Source organism: Nelumbo nucifera, chromosome 5, assembly GCF_055504915.1.
Source record: "Nelumbo nucifera cultivar China Antique chromosome 5, China Antique-T2T, whole genome shotgun sequence".
Taxonomy (NCBI): domain Eukaryota; kingdom Viridiplantae; phylum Streptophyta; class Magnoliopsida; order Proteales; family Nelumbonaceae; genus Nelumbo; species Nelumbo nucifera.
Genome location: NC_142653.1, coordinates 41,185,427 through 41,200,773, shown reverse-complemented (window position 1 = coordinate 41,200,773; position 15,347 = coordinate 41,185,427). Strand labels below are relative to the sequence as shown.

The 15,347-nt window shown below is 37.5% G+C and overlaps 1 protein-coding gene across 1 annotated transcript; it reads right to left on the bottom strand.

Moving 5' to 3' along the window:
* Nucleotides 1–3,577: 3,577 nt before the first annotated feature.
* LOC148791450 (caffeic acid 3-O-methyltransferase-like) lies at nucleotides 3,578–6,068 on the bottom strand. The gene is made up of 4 exons (XM_088886941.1): nucleotides 5,446–6,068; nucleotides 4,681–4,991; nucleotides 4,513–4,577; nucleotides 3,578–3,947 (listed from the first exon to the last, which is right to left on the bottom strand). Exons 1-4 carry the CDS (start codon nucleotides 5,859–5,861, stop codon nucleotides 3,651–3,653), a joined length of 1,089 nt encoding a protein of 362 aa, XP_088743067.1. The 5' UTR covers nucleotides 5,862–6,068; the 3' UTR covers nucleotides 3,578–3,650.
* Between the last annotated feature and the right edge of the window lie 9,279 nt (nucleotides 6,069–15,347).

Below are 15,347 nucleotides of genomic sequence, written 5' to 3'. Positions count from 1 at the left end.
AATGTCAATTATGTCCTTAAAAATTTTAACAAGGTAGTGCATGTTTGCGCCAAAATATAATATCTTTCTCTCATCCAAGCTAAAACAAGACGGGATCCGTTTAGGCACACAAGTAAACATGTAATAGCTGTGTGAGAGTAAACATGTAATAGCTGTGTGACATATGTCCCAGTTAATGTGCCTTTCATCCAAACGTTTTTGTTCTGTTAGACAAAAATTATCTATTATCTTATTATCTTTGTCAAAATAATTAAAAATAAAAACAATGAAAAAGAAAAACCTAAACGTGTTGGGAGTTGGGACTCATTTATGTTTTCTTTTTTTATTGTTTTTTATTTTTAATTATTTTGACAAAGATAATAAAATAATAGATACTTTCTATTTAACGGAACAAAAAAGTTTGGATGAAAGGCACATTAACTAAGACATGTGTCACACAGCTATTACGTGCTCACTCATTGCGCTTACCTAACGTGCCTACTACATCCAGACCCTACTACTACAGCTATTTACCGGCGAAAACAAAGCTACATATTAAACAAATTTTTAAAATAACACGTGCTTTAAGCTTTAATATTTTGAACCAAGTTTATTATAGGCTTTTTCTAATTGATACTATATCGATTACAATTTTGAATAAGAAATAAAATAATTAATTAATCAATGTAATAAGTACATTTTCTAATTTAAGCCATATTTTAAATCTTCTACAATTTTCAAATGTTTCCCAAATATGTATCCTGATAGTTTGCACTACACATAATTTATTAAAATATGTAATTTCTATAGTTTTTTTTTTTGAAAAGCGTAAGGTGAAAAAAGCATTAAAAGAATATGAAAAATGGTACAAAACACAAAGGCCAAGTTCCAGAGAAAAAGTAAGACCAACAGAGAACAAATGAGAAACTCTGTAGGCTAAGAGACAAAAGAACCATTAAAACCCAAACAAAACCAGCTGAAACAAACAAGCCATGTCAAAAGACTCGAACTAGTTATGTATCGCACAAGTCATGATCGACATGATATATATATATACCTCCATATTGGGTTGTATTGTGCCATCTTTGAATAGTACAATACAGACTAATAGAGAAGTGTACCAATGCCGAATTTGACAAAACTGTATGTTGTCAACTTTTGGATTGTTTCTGAACTTTAATAAAAATTATAAATTATAAATATAAGAACTAAAATAAATGATTTATATGTTTTATTTTACCAATAAATTACATGTTAAAAATGAAAGTATAGCTATTATTTAAAAAATAGAATTACTATATAAATAATAATTTTCAACAAAACTATTAAAAGTTGAAAATTATGATTATGAAAACTAAAAGTAAAGTTATAATTATAGAAACTGAATTAAATAATTTAAGATTTAATTTCCCCCTAAAATTTAATAATAACTTAAAGTTAGTAATAATTTATTTTATCTTACTTAAATGATTTATATGTTTTGTTTTACAAAAATATGTACAATAAAACAATTGTTTGTTAAAATTGAAGGTTGGTGTTGGCTCTCATAAGGCTAACAATGGTTTCCTCCTCCATAGCCCGAAATAGATCTCTAGCAAATTCTTCATCGTTGAGGAAAAACAACCTTATTGTCTTGGAAACCAATTTTACCCAATGATCCTTCAAGCCATCTTCCTCTGATGACCCAACAATCAATTGACCGAAGGTCCCCTCATTAATTGGAGAAGTCTATTCATTATCCATTAACTGGCAATTTTCAACCTCAACCTCCCTAACTTCAAAGAGCACTAATCACTCTTAACCCTTTGAACTCTTAGGCAGCTCTAGTCTTTTCCATCTAGAGAAACCAAACCAAAAGCCCCAAGGGACAAGCTTTGCAAGGGAAGCTTGGAAATCCAAAGAAAAACCAAACCAAAAACATATTCTTCCTTCATGCCTTGCGTTCAAGTGCAAAGAGAGGGAATCTAACTTTAATTCCAAAAATCTTTCTTTTTCATCGATCTTCGCAGATGAAGCCACTGATTTCGAACAATCTTTCTTCTTTGTCTCTCTTGCACAAGGGAAGACAGTCGTCCATTTAGAAACCCCATTTCAAGTTTCTTCAAGAATAACCCATTTCATCGGCCATTCCCTTCCAAATGATAAAGATTCTTCTTGCTCAAGACCTTGAAGCCATGCCTTACTGGGAGATTCTGAAGAGGGTCAAACGACTGAAACCGCATGAGCCATCACTAGGGACTCTTGGGTTTTTATTTCTTACAACCTTGTGCTTTATGTGTTGCTTCTTTTACTTTGAGTACACTATTGTCACTAGAGGGCTTTGCATTTGTGGACAGTTGAAGAAGTTCATGTGGTTGGGTTTTGATGTTATTGCTCGGGATGAAAGGGCAGGGTTCCTAGGAGAGGATGGGGACAGATCGACCCATGAGGCCATGACCCATTGACCAAACGTTTATCCCGTTTAAGTGTCACAACATTTTTTGGCCCTTTTGGTCTTATTGGGTCTTTGGGGGAACTGATCAACCCAAGCCCAATGCACTCTACAGCTAAGTTCTTTGTTAAGTTCAAACTATATATTGGCATCCAATGCACTCTACAGTTCATGCTTGAAGTGGCATGTAAATGAAGCATATTCTGAAATTCATAGTATGTATATTGGGTTTGAGACTTTAGGTCATAAGTATTTGGTTGTGAGCATTACAATAATAGCTTGGAAAATCTGTAGATGTTGTTGATCATAGTGGCTTCATTAGTTTTTGAGCTGGGTAAAATCGACTTGAGGTAAATATGGGTTCATCTTATCCTCTTTCAAGAGCAACTGATGGATAGATATTGCTGCAGCCCAACAGAGCCAATACATAATACATTCTTCTCATCATCTTCCATGACTTCAACATGATTATCCAACGCTCTGTGTTTAGACTCCAAGTGCCAGCCATTCCCATATGTTCCAAGGAGTGGCAGCCTCAGGTTCCACGGAAGAATTAATGGCGGCCAATGGTAGAGTGGCCTCACCAAGCACCCCAATCGTGACCAGAAGACTACAATCCCTTAGCTTCAAAGCCAACTTTGCAGACCAGATAACAACCTCTTTGATTCAATCTTCTTTACTCGCGAATATAGAAAGGATACAAGAAAAACTTTACCAAATTCATTTTCGAACAAAACCCAAAATTACACTCTGTTTCACAGCCGTAAAAGCATGGATTTCTGGATGATAAGAACAATATTAACGACACGAATAGAAAGAAGAAAACTTACCCAAATTCCTTCTTGAACAAAACCCATAACAACCCGTGTGCCATTTTGCTGTACCAGGCCGCTAGTGGTACAATCCGATTTACACCTCTACTCACTAGTGGGGCGTCCCAAGAGATTACAGCTGATTTGGATTCTGCGATCATTGGACTTGCACTAGGAATGGCAGAGTCTGTCCATATAGTTTGGACTTCGGAAAAAAGGTTCTATCAGGGCGAGGCATGTGTTTTGGGAAAGATTCTACTTGTATACTCTAACACCCCACAAATTAGAAAAGTATTTGTAAATATGACTCAATGAACAAAATGAAGTTTAGACATGACAGAATATGCACACCATAAGATCAAACAGACTACTTTCTTATAATGGTGAAAATTTAAAAACCACTATCTTTCAAAGGTAAAAATATGTGATCATTTGTGGAACTCCATAAGCCAAGTGTGGTAAGCACAACAAACAATTTCACATTTAGCAAAACCAGAGCTTATTGCCAAGGCCTCAAACTCCTTATACGTCCTCTCTTTTCCTCCGGAGCAAAAAGCTAGCATGACTAAATCATATTGGAAGGCAACCTTAGAGGCGTTACTATTCTCTGGAGCCATTGGAAGAATTGATTCCGCAACAATCACTTTTCCCGATTTTGGTAGGGCTTTCCAACAGTTGTTCAAAAGCTTCAAGCAATGTTCATCACTCCAATTGTGAAGTATCCACTACAAATATCAAGAAAACTAGAATAGTATTTCATTAAATAGAACAACAGAAAACAGATATTTGAAACAAAATGTAAAGGACTGATTCATCTCCTATTCTGAATTAGTAATGAACCAATATTATGGAGCCATTAAATCACAAAAGAATAGAACAGAAAGTACCCTGGCATAACCCTGTGCATTTTAATTTCCTAAACATATACCCTGTCTATATTTTGTTACCTATGATTGAAGGGCCAATGATGGACCCAGTTTGTTGCACTAACTCTTATAATGAAATTGCAACATTCTGAATAAAAAACAACTATATAAGAAAAGGAAAAATCTATGATATGGGATAAGAAAATGATGCAGTACTAATTGATGATTTTTTAGTTGATTTCAAAATTTTATTTGCTTTAATGACTTGAGCCTACAAAGAAATTCATAATGAAGTAATGGTCTTCTAGAGATCATGGATTATTATTATTATTTCTTTTGATAAGTGATTAAATATGGCTAATCTGCCTAATATGATGAATAACCCTACAATTTAGTTAATAAATAAACAAAAGAGCTAATTTACCTTCATAAAAATGGCTTCTCCTCTTGGGACACATTCAAACATATCCCCTCCAACATGTTCCACACCTGCCGCATAGTTATAATTATTCTATTAGAAATCTATAAACAGAAGTTATATTTATTTTTTCTAATATAATAATAATTAAATCAAGACAAAGAAAGCTCTTACCAGCATAGGATGGAGCTTCTGCTATGACATGAGGCAAATCAAAATTGATACCTTTGATCTGAGGATACTTGGATGTAATCATTTCTAGGGTGGTTCCAGTCCCACCCCCCACATCAACCACCTCTTTGAGACTCTCAAATCCATTGTATGTGTCAAGAATCTGGTCCATGACTATTATGCTATGAAATGACATTGCCTTGTTAAATAACTTGTTATACCTGGAATCTGTCTCACAGTACTCAAAGAAGGTCATTCCACGGGCCTTACTAAAAGGAATTCCACTTTCCAAAATAGCATCTTTCAGGTGGCACCTACAAGTAGTGATATTGATAACTTTCGTTTTAGTTCAGATCAACAAAGTAAAACACACAAATTCAACAAAAAATGTGGGAAAGCTCAACTCCATTTCTTACATGAAACATGTGAAATGATTGTTAGTCACCAGGTTGGAAAGAGTTCAAGTCAAGGTGAAAGAATCTAATTTTTCATACGTTACAATGAAAAAAAAAAAAAAGAACATTACTTCATAGAGAGATGAAAATAAGTTCATTAGAATTTGAACGCCATATTAATTTCTGCAGCTTTAATTGTTTCTAATTAGCTGCATATCCAAACTGAGAAGATAGAAGGGAAGTGATTTCGGCACATCACATTTATCATAAAATGGGACGCACCCTTCATTATGAAACTAAGTGATGAATGTTTGAAACGAAAAATGTACAAGAGCGCTGAGCGCTGTGAGAAATTTACAGAGTAAGCTCATACCAGGAATCCAGGATCAGCTTGTCATGATTTATTAGCAGCAGAGGTACAAGAGAAATTCCATTCGGATTGCAAGTGAGAAATTTACAGACAGGAGCCAAGCCATAACGCCTTTCAACTTGGTCATTGTCCCGTTTGACGAGAGAGCATTTAAGAACAGAGTAGCTCGTCAGTAGAGACAAGACACGATCGAGCATGGTAGCTGCATCTGGGTTTTCAGTGCGCAGGTGGAAGGCGATCTCTGAAGCCGAGAGGTAGGCATCAGGGCCAGCTCTAGATATGATCTCAAACACGTCTAGCTCCGTAGCCACTTTCAGAGCCATAGGAAACACTACAGCAGTTGCCAATTGCATGGCCACCAACATACAGTTCTCTTCATTTGAGGGTTCAAAGTGATTACTGCCCCTGGTTAGAGCCATATTCACTATATATTGGAACAGAAAATAGTTAAAAGTGAGAGCTATCTTCTCCCTTTTAGCTGGGAGCCTCAGAGGTTATGAAATAATATATAGAGGCTCCATGATACTAATGAGGTGTACGTATACGTATGATCTGATTTGTTTGATTTTATGACAAACAATAGGCTGCTAGTATCTGATTGAAAGTTCAAATGCTAATAACATTAGTTGGATGACATGTACATAAGAGAAGAGATAAGAGAGTAGAACTGAATAATAAAGTAGGAGAAGAAAAAGATTACAGGGAGAACATCTGTCACATTAGATGAAGTGTCTGTCTATATTGGTGGGGCCACAACAAATAAATCTAAGGCCACGATTCTTGGTTTTAGCCCTGTGCCAGGACCCCTTGTATTGGCATGCAGCTCACACTTTAGCTGAGGTAGATGTGGCATGAACAAAAGCCACACAACCCCTTGGCCTGAGCCCCCAAGAGTGGGCTCAACCAGAAGAAGAAGATCATAAAATGAGCCCGAACAAAGACCAAAAAGCTAACCGGTTTGACACCTTGAGATCCGTGTTGAGCCTCAGCCCTAGGACTTCAAGGCCCTGAACCTGGAGTCAAATGATGGGTTGGATTAACTCCTCGATCACATGGAGAGCTTCCAACCACATTCTATCAAATAACTCAGGTGTGGAAGTAGTTTATGGATCTCCTGACCACCCATTATTTTTCCACTAGCTGATGTCATCCGAAGACCACATCAAGTCTCATGATGGTTTACCAGCTTTTTGACAAGGACATCCAAGAGTAATTGTGGAGGTTTAATCTGAGTCCCTATAGGTCTAGAACCTTGACCCGACTATATTGGTGACTACAAAAATCCATGGCATCGAAGACCCTAACCTGAGGTTTTCGTTGGCGAAGAAACCTCTAGATAACATGAAAGGTTTCCTTGTCGGAGCTTATAAATAAATGAATGTTGAGGAGTTGTCCATGTGCAAAGTGAACCAAGCAAGAAGAGGAAAAGAATGGATTAGTCTATTCTATCAAAATTAGTATTCTATATTTATCTCCTTAATTCTAGGAGAGATATTTCTAATCTAATTAGCTATATATATCTTATTTCTTTCTTTTTTATATACTAATTTAAGTCGCCCATCTTGTTTCCTGATTGTATTCCTAACTCTATTATAAATACGTTGTAACCTATTGAATTCAACATTAAGAAATATTATTTTCTCCATTTATCTTCTTTGTTTTTTCGTATCAAGGATGATGATCAAGGTGAGGTAACCACAAAAGATGCTGCCATGATAACATGTCGTCCATGCGTTTTAGATCACTTGGTCGATGCTCCAGGACTCCCCCCGATAAAGCACCAAAATTACACTCCACTAAATGCGATGAGGGGGGAGATCCTGTTGCAGATGAAGTTTGTTAACTACTTCAAGTGGCCTTCTCTCCTAAAGCGAAAACAACAAACAAGAACCAGGACCGCTACTACCACTTCCACAAGGCTAAGGGGCATGACACGAAGAACTGCTGGATCCTAAAGGTCAAGATTGAGGAGTTGATCCACTATGGGTACTTGAAGTAGTTCATGAAGGAGGATTGAGCTATCGAGTTGTCGAGGAACCAGCCCTAGTAGCCCAAAGATCCACTTCTTGGGGTAATCTCCATGATCACTAGTGGGTCGACAATGGTTGGCTGGATGTAGGTCATTGGCAAGAAGGATGACAATCTAGGAGTTGAAGGGCGAAGAAAAGAACCCCCTGAAGAGGCCTAGACCGAGGAGATGATTTACTTTAATGAGGACAATCTATGAAGAATCCACCATCCCCACAACGATGCCCTAGTCATCAAGTTGATCATTGCCAATTACGAGGTAAAGCATATATTTGTTGATAATGGCAATTCAACTAATAGTTTATTTGTAGAAGCATTCAACAAAATCAAGCTGGATAGGAAGGATCTCATCCTTACCAATATACCACTCGTTGGTTTCAATGGGACATCATCGACCCTATTGAGAGGTTTAACTTGTTGGTAACAACAAGGACCACATTGAACATGATTTCTTTAAATCACAAGTTTTTGATTGTTGACATACTATCACCCTACAACACTATTCTTAGCCGCCCTATCTTGCATGCACTTTGAGCTATGGTATCAACATACCACTTGACAATGAAGTTCCCAATCAAGCAAGCAATTGTGGTAGTGTGGGGGGACCACCTAGAGTCCCAAAAATGTTACATGTGGGCCTTGAAAGGAAAAGGAAAGTAGTTGTTGGTGGTCGACCTAGACCTCAAACCACTACTAGAGTCCAACAAAGACCGAGGACACCTTGTGGAGAGTGTTATCTCAGTTCCAATCTCAAAAGCTGTGCTTGAGAAGACAATGTAGATTGGATCATACCTCGAAGAGCCTCTAAAAAGCAAACTCACTTGAAAAGCAAAGAAATGAAACTTCACCCCATAGCAATGAAGGACCATTGACGAGGAGGTTGGGAAGCTCTTCAGTACCACATTCATTATAGAAGATAGAATACCTATGCTAGATAGCAAACATGGTGCTCATTAGGGGTGGCAACGAGCCAATATTTTCACGAGCTGCTCGAGCTCGACTCATGAAAAGCTTGGTTCGGCTCGATTTCAATCGAGCTCGAGCTCGAGCTCAAGCCCAATTCAGTGGCTCGATTAATAAACGAGCTAGACTCGAGCCTACTAGAGCTTGGCTCGTGAGGCTCGTGAGCCGGATCAAATATATATAATATATATAATAAAATTATATAAAATAATATATATATAATAAAAATATTATAATTATTAATGATTATAATTCTTTATTTTTAAATATAAAATAAATTTTTTATATATAATTTTTATTTTTATAAAATATAAAAAAAATATATAATAAATATTTTTATAAAATATAAAACGAGCAGAGTCGAGCTGAGCTCGAGCCTGGTACTATTCATCTCGGCTCGGCTCGAATCCACCCCTAGTGCTCATTAAAAAGGCAAATAGGAAGTGGCATATGTGTATAGATTACACCGACCTAAAGAGAGCTAGCCCAAATGATAGCTTCCCCCTCCCTAGAATAGATCAGCTAGTAGACGCCACCTCGAAGTTTAAGATGCTAAGTTTCATGGATGCCTATTCTGGTTACAACTAAATCTAGATGGATCATACAAAATAAGAGAATACTACTTTTGTAATTGAAAGTGGTCTATATTGTCACAAGGTTTTGCCCTTTAGCCTTAAGAATGTCGGGAAAACCTACCAACATATTGTAGACAAGATTTTTTTCTGAATTAATAGGAAATAAAATTGAAGTTTATGTTGCCGATATGGTAGAAAAAAATAGGTTTTTAAACTCCCACATTGTTGATTTAACCAACATATTTAAAGTTTTAAGAAAATATGACCTGAAGCTCAATCTTAACAAATGTGTGTTCAGCGTTACATTGAGTGAGTTCCTTGGTTATATGGTTAAACCCAACATGGAATCAAAGCCAAACCTGAGAAGATCCAAGCAATCTTGGATATGCAACCTCTGAGGTCGGTGAAGGAAGTCCAAAATCTCACTTGTTAAGTCACCACCCTCGACCGCTTTATGTCTAAGTTGACAAGGCAATACCTACCCTTTTTTCAAGAAATAAAAAAAGCCAAAGACTTCCAATGGATCAAGGAGTGCCAGCTCGCTTTTGATGAACTTAAACAGTACCGCGTCCCGTCATTCTTATTGACAAGGCCCAAGCTGGGGGATGAACTACTGTTTTAATATCAATAAGCAATAAGATAGTCAACTTGATACTGTCCCTAAATGTAGACAAAGTGCAATGACTTGTTTACTGCATAAGCAAGGTCATACATGTAGCCAAGACTAGGTACCCTAACATAGAGAAGCTTGTCTTTACACTTATAGTATCAACTCAGAAACTATAAGCCTACTTCCAAGTGTACATCATTGTCGTCTTCACTGATCAACCTCTCCGCTAACCGAAGCCAACTGGTTAACCATTTGATTGGTTGAGCTAAAACAAGACGGGATCCGTTTAGGCACACAAGTAAACATGTAATAGCTGTGTGAGAGTAAACATGTAATAGCTGTGTGACATATGTCCCAGTTAATGTGCCTTTCATCCAAACGTTTTTGTTCTGTTAGACAAAAATTATCTATTATCTTATTATCTTTGTCAAAATAATTAAAAATAAAAACAATGAAAAAAAAAAACCTAAACGTGTTAAGAGTTGGGACTCATTTATGTTTTCTTTTTTTATTGTTTTTTATTTTTAATTATTTTGACAAAAATTTGCATCATAAGACTTTATTACAATTGACAAGCCTTTATCATGTTAATTTGACAAAAAACCTTTAGCATGTTAATTTGCAAGGATAGTATAAGAATGGTGAAGAAAATCAAAGCAAGGCTGGATCGTCAGGAGACCCAAAATTAGTCTCATGTAGTAAATTGGTATTAATTAAAAGCATTGATTCATTCATCCAATCAAATTTTCATGTCAACTATGTTGTACCTTTTTATATTTTCTCTCAAATAAATCCTCTTAATTAGTAGAGATTTCTGGTGAGGGTATTTGATAATGTTTTCAACTTGTCTTTGATCGGAATGGTTGAACCGTTTAAAGTGTTACTTAATCCCTTTTTCAGTTCTAGTATTTTGAAAACAAAAAATTGACAAAATCCATTAACCCATTTGACCCCGTTACTTGGTCATGAGTTATATACTATATGTATATCTAAATTTTAGAGTCCATAACTTTGCACTCAATTGTCTAATTGGGTTATTTTAGTTAATGTTTTGAGATCTATACATTCTAAAGATCCTAAGGAACATAGCCTTGCTAATTTTGCTGAAAAAACCTTTTTTAACCTCAAATCCCAATTTCTAGCATTTCTTCATTTAGAAAATAAAAAATTGAAAAAAAAATAAAAGTTAAGACTAAAATAAAAAATAAGTCAGTTCAGCCATAGACCATAGTGGACTGACTTCATGCCATATCATGCTGTGTCAATGCCCATGGGTCGTGCTTGTATGGTCCATTTTGTCATGTCATGCGATACTAGCCTGTAGGCTTCAAAACCCAAGCCTGGAATGGTCCACTCTAAGAAATAGGCATCTCGGTCCAGCCAGTTATGTGCAGCATGTGAAACCACACGCCACTTTAAACATTTCAAAATTCCAAAACTAGTGCCTGATGATTAATAATAATAAAATAGTGCCATTAATAACAAATAATAGATTTTGTTCACTTCTATATATACTATATTATATATTATTCTTTCTAAACCTGATGATTAATAAGAAGTCAGTTTTGTTGTTGTTGTAGTAAAATTTTACTAGACATGGTAACCGTGGTTAACAATAGAGCTGCTCATGGTTTGCTTTAACTGAATTAGTAGCATCGGTTTTTGAAAATCCGCTAACCGAAGCCAACTGGTTAACCATTTGATTGGTTGAGCTAACCACCAGTTTATTAGTTCATCAGTTTTTTGGTTTTTTTATATTTATATTTAATAAATAAATGTATATTCATTTATAATATACATAAATATATATAATATATGAATATATATTTATTAATCGGTGAATTCAATTAATCGCCTATCTTTTATATGAATTAACTAAAATCAAACCGATAATCAAAGTTTTCAGCTTGATCCGGTTTTTCATGATCACCCCTAGTTAACAACATTTGACTAGAGTGTATATTTTTGAGAGTTCAAAATACTCAATTATCGCATTTTGAAGTTCAGGGTACTTATATATCGCTACCCCAAAGTACATGGTAATTGTATGTAATCTACCCAAAAGATAGGAATTGTAGAGGTTTCAATAAATTTTGTAAGATATTTCTACCGAATGGGTTACGTGGCAATTGTTTTTCCACCTAAAGTTGTGTGTGGAGATGAAGTAGTGAATGGCCATGTATGATAGATCCACCGACATCTTGTCTTATTTGTTGGTTGGATTTTTTTTCAACTTAACAAGGACAAGGATGTATTATTGTCTGTGTATGCTTAAAGGAATCTTCAACAAAGTGCTCTAGTTGCCCCAATAATCCTAAGCTATAAGCCATTTGTATATGTCTTGGACATATATAATATAACCTTGCATGAAAACCATTTTGTTTTTTTTTTTTATATTTGAGTTAGGAGTAACAGGATTCACAATAATAATGGGTGGGTTTAACAATAAATGCTGTTAGGTAGGTATTATTTCAGCAATTCCCCTTTCTTATTTTTTCCTAGGCATCTAGAACCGTAAAAGTTGACTTTGGTTTTTGTTCATGCTTAGCATTTGGAAAAGGTTTATAAAGCTTTCACTAATGGTTAGGTATTTTTTCACTATTACGCTGATTTGATGTCTAATGGCGCCTAATTGTCATAAACGATTATAATTATTACCCTTTTCGATTTTACAAACAAATAAAATACAATCATCGAATTAAAAAACATAAATAGAACCAATCGCATACTAAGTTCAAGAATGATATCTAGATTAATATAACTTTTAAAACCATCCAAGATATTTGTTAGAGTCACGCATCATTAATTGATTGTCTATTTTGTTTGTTATTTCGTCCAAAGGTTACACTGTAGAGTATACAAATGATGAATGAGACTCATCATGGGAGATCTAGGTGGTGATATCTCAACTATCGAAGTGAGTCTTCATGCGCACCGATGCTAATCCAATTGACCCTCTTAAACTTTCAAATTCTAACACTTTCCCCCCTCCGTTAACATTCGTTCATGTGTTTGTTAAAAATTTCTAGATCCCCAAATTATCCTTCTTAATTTGTCGGACTATTTTGCCCTTTCTCTTATATATTTGTATACTCTTTACATACATTTCTTTCTTTTTATTCTATCAATCAAATGAGCAAAACAAAAATCAGTTTATCCTCTATTTGAAAACACTTAAAATAATAATTTATTCGAATATGAATTAATTTTAAGTGATGGGTATATATGTGGCCAACCGTTAATTCATAATAGTCCTGAGGGCTTCGACAACATGACAGTTATAACTCAATTAGGAAAAAGAGAAAGCTATTTTGACATTTACACAAGAAGGCTAAAGTATGGATGAGAATTTGGAAAAAAATCTTCATAAAACAACTACCTTTCTGAGTAAAAGTTATAGAACAAATATGATTGTTCTTTGTGTTGAATCTTTCTAAGAAGTTTGTTCTTGAAGTTTCTCTCCTGCAAATCCATTTTGGTTGTAAAGATTCTACAGATGCACCTTCATCACCATCTTGCAATTTGCAAATGATTACTTAATTTTTGCAAAAAGTATTATTCCATCTTGCCTTGAAATTATAGATATTCTGTAAAAATTTGTTGGCGCCTCTGTACAACTCAACGTCCCCAATTGTGTGCCGACTGAGATGTAGTTGCCCGAGGCATAGCTGGTTGGGTTATGCCTTGGCATCCCCAGTCTTGTCACGACCGAGGTGTAGTTGGCTGAGGCATAGCCATATGGGTTATGCCTCAGCATCCCCGCTCTGGTGCCGACCGAGGTGTAGTTGCCCGAGATCTTTCGTTTCCCGAGTTCTCAACCATGGGACGCTTAGTTTCCGGTCTTAGGAGCCTTTGGGGCCCTTCTAGGGCTAGCCGTTTCCCAGCTAGCTCGAACGTTAAGCTGGAGGAAGTGCGGAGTTTCTCAACCGCCCTCAGGCCTAGGTTGGTGGGGGCTTTCTTCCTCCACGTTTAGGCTCAGCCGTTGTCAATTGAGTTGGGTAGCTTAGTCGGTGATACGCTACTGAGCTGGGCGTAATGGGCTCAACCATTCAGGGACAACCGGAGTCAACTCATTTGTAGGTGCGGCTCACCATGTGTATGTGTAGTGTGTGCGGTGGGCTTGTGCGCGCCTTGGGGTCAGAGCTGTAGCTTAAAAGGAAGGAAACTTTTATTACTTGCAAGTCTACTAGTAGTACATCCTGAGATTTCCCGAGTTCCAACTCCTCAATATTGGTCTGCCATCCTGGTCTTCAAGCCTGTAGGTGCTGGGCCCAGGACCATGGTGACTCTATACGGCCCTTTCCAATTTGGTCCAAGCTTTCCTTCTCCGGGCGCGGGTACTATGACTTTGTAGAGGATGAGGTCGCCATCCTCTACTGTTGTGCAACCATCCTGACATATGCTCAGACCCGGGCTTCCTTGATCATGTCTTATTCGGCGCGGAGGTCCTCGTCGTTCTGGTCTCCATCGAAGAGCTCGGTCTGGAGGGTTGGAGAACCTATCTCTACAGGAACCATAACCTTGGCCCCATAGGTCAAGATAAAGAGGGTCTCACTAGTGGTTGCCCACGGAGTAGTCCTGTATTCCCAAAGTATGCTCGGCAGTTCCTCAGCCCACCTCCCCTTGGCTTGGTCTAGCCAAGTCTTCAGGCCATGCAACAAGGTTCGGTTGGTTAACTCGGTTTGCCCATTGCTCTAGGGTAGGTGTACAGCCGTGGTCCGATGATCAATCTTTAGGTCGGAGCAGAGGGCTTCAAACTCTCGGTCGGTGAACTGTGTCTTGTTATCTGTGATGAGGATCCATGGAATACTGAATCGGCAGACAATACTTTGCCAGAAAAAATTTCAAGCATTATGCGCAGTAATGCATGCTAGATCTTTGGCTTCTACCCATTTGGTGAAGTAATCCACCGCCACCAAAAGGAACTTCTTCTATGAAATTGCAGTGGGAAAGGGGCCGAGGATGTTCATCCCCCATTGCGTGAATGACCACGGGCAGGTAAATGGCTTCAGGGGAACTACAAGCTTGTGGTGAAGATTAGAGTGTCGCTAGCAACTATCGCATCTCCAAACCAATTGAGTCGCATCCTATTTCATCATCGGCTAGAAATAACCTTGCCGGAGTGCCTTGTGTGCAAGCGTGCGTGCACCAGGATGGTCTCCGCAAATGCCTTTGTGGATCTCCTTGAGGACGTAGTCTGCCTCGAATAGGGAGAGGCATTTCAGGTAGGGGAGAGTATGTGACCAGCAATAGAGTTGACCCTTGATAAGGCAATACCGGGCCGATGTGTGTTGGAGTTTCTTTGCTTCTGTCCAATCTTTTGGAAGTGTGCCTTTGCAGAGGTACGGTGTTATAGGGTCCACCCAGAATGGGTAATGTTGTACCAGGAGGACGAGGAGAGTTATCTACGTGATGTTCGACTGGGCCAGGGTGTCCAAGTGTGCTGATTTGCCAAGGTCAGTTCTTAGGGAGCTGGCCATCATGGACATTCTCATCTCAAATTGTCTATGGATCTGGTTAACTACTAGTTGAGAGTCACTGAAGGCTTCTATTCTCTAAGCTCCCTGGTCTAGGGCGAGGCGCAGCCCGGCAATCATAACCTCATACTCAACCTCGTTGTTGGATGCTTTAAACTCGAACCTGAGGGCATGCACTAATATCGTGTCATCCGGGCCGAGGAGAATAAGATCGGCTTTGTTGCCTTGTTGATTGGATGAGTCATCCATGTG

What these genes read in the sequence shown, in the direction of transcription:
- LOC148791450 (XM_088886941.1), bottom strand. Translation starts at nt 5,861, where the DNA reads ATGGCTCTAACCAGGGGCAGTAATCACTTTGAACCCTCAAATGAAGAG. An exon ending in AAGCTGATCCTGGATTCCTG is followed by an intron (nt 4,992 to 5,445) that starts GTATGAGCTTAC and finishes CACTACTTGTAG; the next exon opens with GTGCCACCTGAAAGATGCTA. An exon ending in AGAAGCTCCATCCTATGCTG is followed by an intron (nt 4,578 to 4,680) that starts GTAAGAGCTTTC and finishes ACTATGCGGCAG; the next exon opens with GTGTGGAACATGTTGGAGGG.